This window comes from Gavialis gangeticus, unplaced genomic scaffold (assembly GCF_001723915.1).
Source record: "Gavialis gangeticus isolate Ggan-Ray unplaced genomic scaffold, GavGan_comp1, whole genome shotgun sequence".
In the NCBI taxonomy this organism is placed as follows: Eukaryota; Metazoa; Chordata; order Crocodylia; family Gavialidae; genus Gavialis; species Gavialis gangeticus.
The window spans coordinates 3,247,920-3,250,244 of record NW_017729005.1 but is presented as its reverse complement, the minus strand read 5'-3'; the positions used below and the strand labels follow the sequence as shown (position 1 = coordinate 3,250,244).

Genomic DNA, 2,325 nt, shown 5'->3' with positions numbered 1-2,325 from the left:
TTTGAGGCCTCCTGAGGATGTGTGCACTGGCCCCCTATTCTTAGCATCGCCCTGGTCCCTGTTGCTTACCTGTGTATATGATCTGGTTGTAGGTCTAGTCATCAGTGAGTCAAGTCATCAGTTATGATGCCCAGTAGTAAATGACTTCCAAAATATTCATGTTCAGCTCCCATTTGTTTCTGGTGATGACTTTGCTGAAAAGTGCCATTCTTTGTTAAAAGCTTGAGATTTCTGCTTACATAGAACTTTCCAGGTCTGAGGTAAGGGATATATGCCTGCTTACTATTTCCGTTCAAATAGACCTTCACCAGTCCAATGAAAGCAAAAGGGCTTTTTAAAAAAAATTATTTCTTCTTTATGAATTATTGGGCATTACATTTAATATCTAAGAAAGATTCTTTATTTCATTAAAACCCACCATTTTCTGAAGTATTAACAGGATTCTGAAAAATCACTACTTTTCATCCATGGTTTATATACTGGGAAAAGTAAAATACCGGGTAATTCATCCAAAACCATTCAGTGAGCTAATTAGAAAGTGAGGATTAGAATATAATTCTTCTGAACCATAGTTTTTTAATATCTAAGCAGGACCTTGCTGCTTTCCATAGATTTCATAGACATTAGGGCTAGAAGGGACCTCGGAAGATCATCGAGTCCAGCCCCCTGCCCAAAAGGCAGGAAGTCAGCTGGGGTCATAGGATCCATACTATGGATACAATTAAATCCATACTATTGTGATTTAAGACTGCTTGATTTCCATACTCTCTCGTCTTTTTTATTTTAGCAGTTCATCAAAATGAAGAAAACAACAGCCCAGAGGACCTCCAGGATACCTCTGATGCACAGGTAAAGGTATCAGTGTTTTTCACCTCCCCCCCTTTCAATGGCCCCATACCAACGAGAAGTCAGCTTTTCCCTGCATCCTAACCCATTAAACTGTATGATGCAGCAGGTATGCTAGATTTTTGTCTGCTGTGATTATTTATAGTAAGATTAATTTATTACACTGGGAATGAAATCTGTGTCCTTGAAATCAGAAGGTATTCTTAGGTAGTATCTTTGCTGTGACTTCCTGTATGATATATACATTATATGCTTCACTTTTTATTTTTGAATTGCATCCATTCTAAGTGGTATATATGTTGACATTTTGGTTGAATATTAATAAAGGTAAATAGATGTAAAGTGAAAAGAAGGCCTGTTAGCCCTTTAAATATCTGTAGCTGCAATAGCATAAGCACACTCTTAACTGGAGGACTAGAAATCTGAACAGGAAGAAATTACACAGGAATCAATGTGAGAGGCAAGGTGGTATCTTTTATTGGACCAACACATAGTTGGGATAATTGGATAGACTTTCAAATGTAAGACGGAATAATGTCTTGGCTTCGAAAGTAGCTTGTCTAACTCTGTCTCAACTATGTAGTTGGTCCAATAAAAGATATCACCCTCAGAAATCCTTGCCTCTCACGTTGAACTAGGGTGAAATCCAGACACCATTGGCTACAGTACTGAAACTCCAGCTTGCATTTGTGCTTAAGTGCATAGGTCTGATTCAAGTTGCTTATCATAATTGATTTACATGAATGATCATTCAGGGTTTATTTAATCAAAGATTTAAAAACAGAAAGAGTACATTAAGTATGCATTAAGTATGCTAAGAGCTAATAAACAGCAAGTTACTAAGTTTACATGGACATACTATAAAAGAAGCCACGATAATTTAATGGCAGTATATCCAATTGTTTTTATTCATCAGCTTATAATTGATTGCAAACCTATTTCCAAAATTTGGCAAATAATATACAGTGGGTTTACAATTAAGTACATAGAGTGTGCCAAGAAGGCACACTTTAAGCAAGAGAGGTGAGAGAAATTGGGGAGTGCTGTTGCAGGGCAGACTTGCTTTGACTTGGGATCTTAGTCTCAAACAATTATTACAAGCTTATCTTTTACCTTGAAGCCCTTGAGTAGTCCCTTTTTTAATGGAACTACACATCTGAATGACGCTAAGACACGTTGTTTTCTGTATTGGGGCAAATGCGCTTTCACCTGCTGATTTAATGAAAATTGAACACTGTAGGTGTCTATACACGAGGCTGCTCAGACATGCTGTAATTCCAGTGCGTAGGAACACACTCTATTAATCAAGTGTGGATCGTGGCAGTTACCGTGCTGCAGCAGCCTCTCACATCTCATGTATCAGCATCCCTGTGCTTCAAAATGGCAGTGGGGGTGCTGTATCTAAGCGCAGGGCTACTGATACACAAGACGCTCTGGGCTCTTTTAATTAGAGTGGCACCTCCTCCCTGCCACTGCAAT

At 38.5% G+C, this 2,325-nt stretch overlaps 1 protein-coding gene across 1 annotated transcript in view; it reads left to right on the top strand.

The window, feature by feature from the left end:
* The window catches only part of RAPGEF5 (Rap guanine nucleotide exchange factor 5), a 267,967-nt gene that overhangs the window by 85,451 nt on the left and 180,191 nt on the right, over positions 1-2,325 (top strand). Inside the window, exon 7 of the mRNA XM_019508540.1 lies at positions 788-849. Within this exon, the coding sequence (XP_019364085.1) occupies positions 788-849 (62 nt within the window). The remainder of the gene's footprint in view (positions 1-787; positions 850-2,325) is intronic.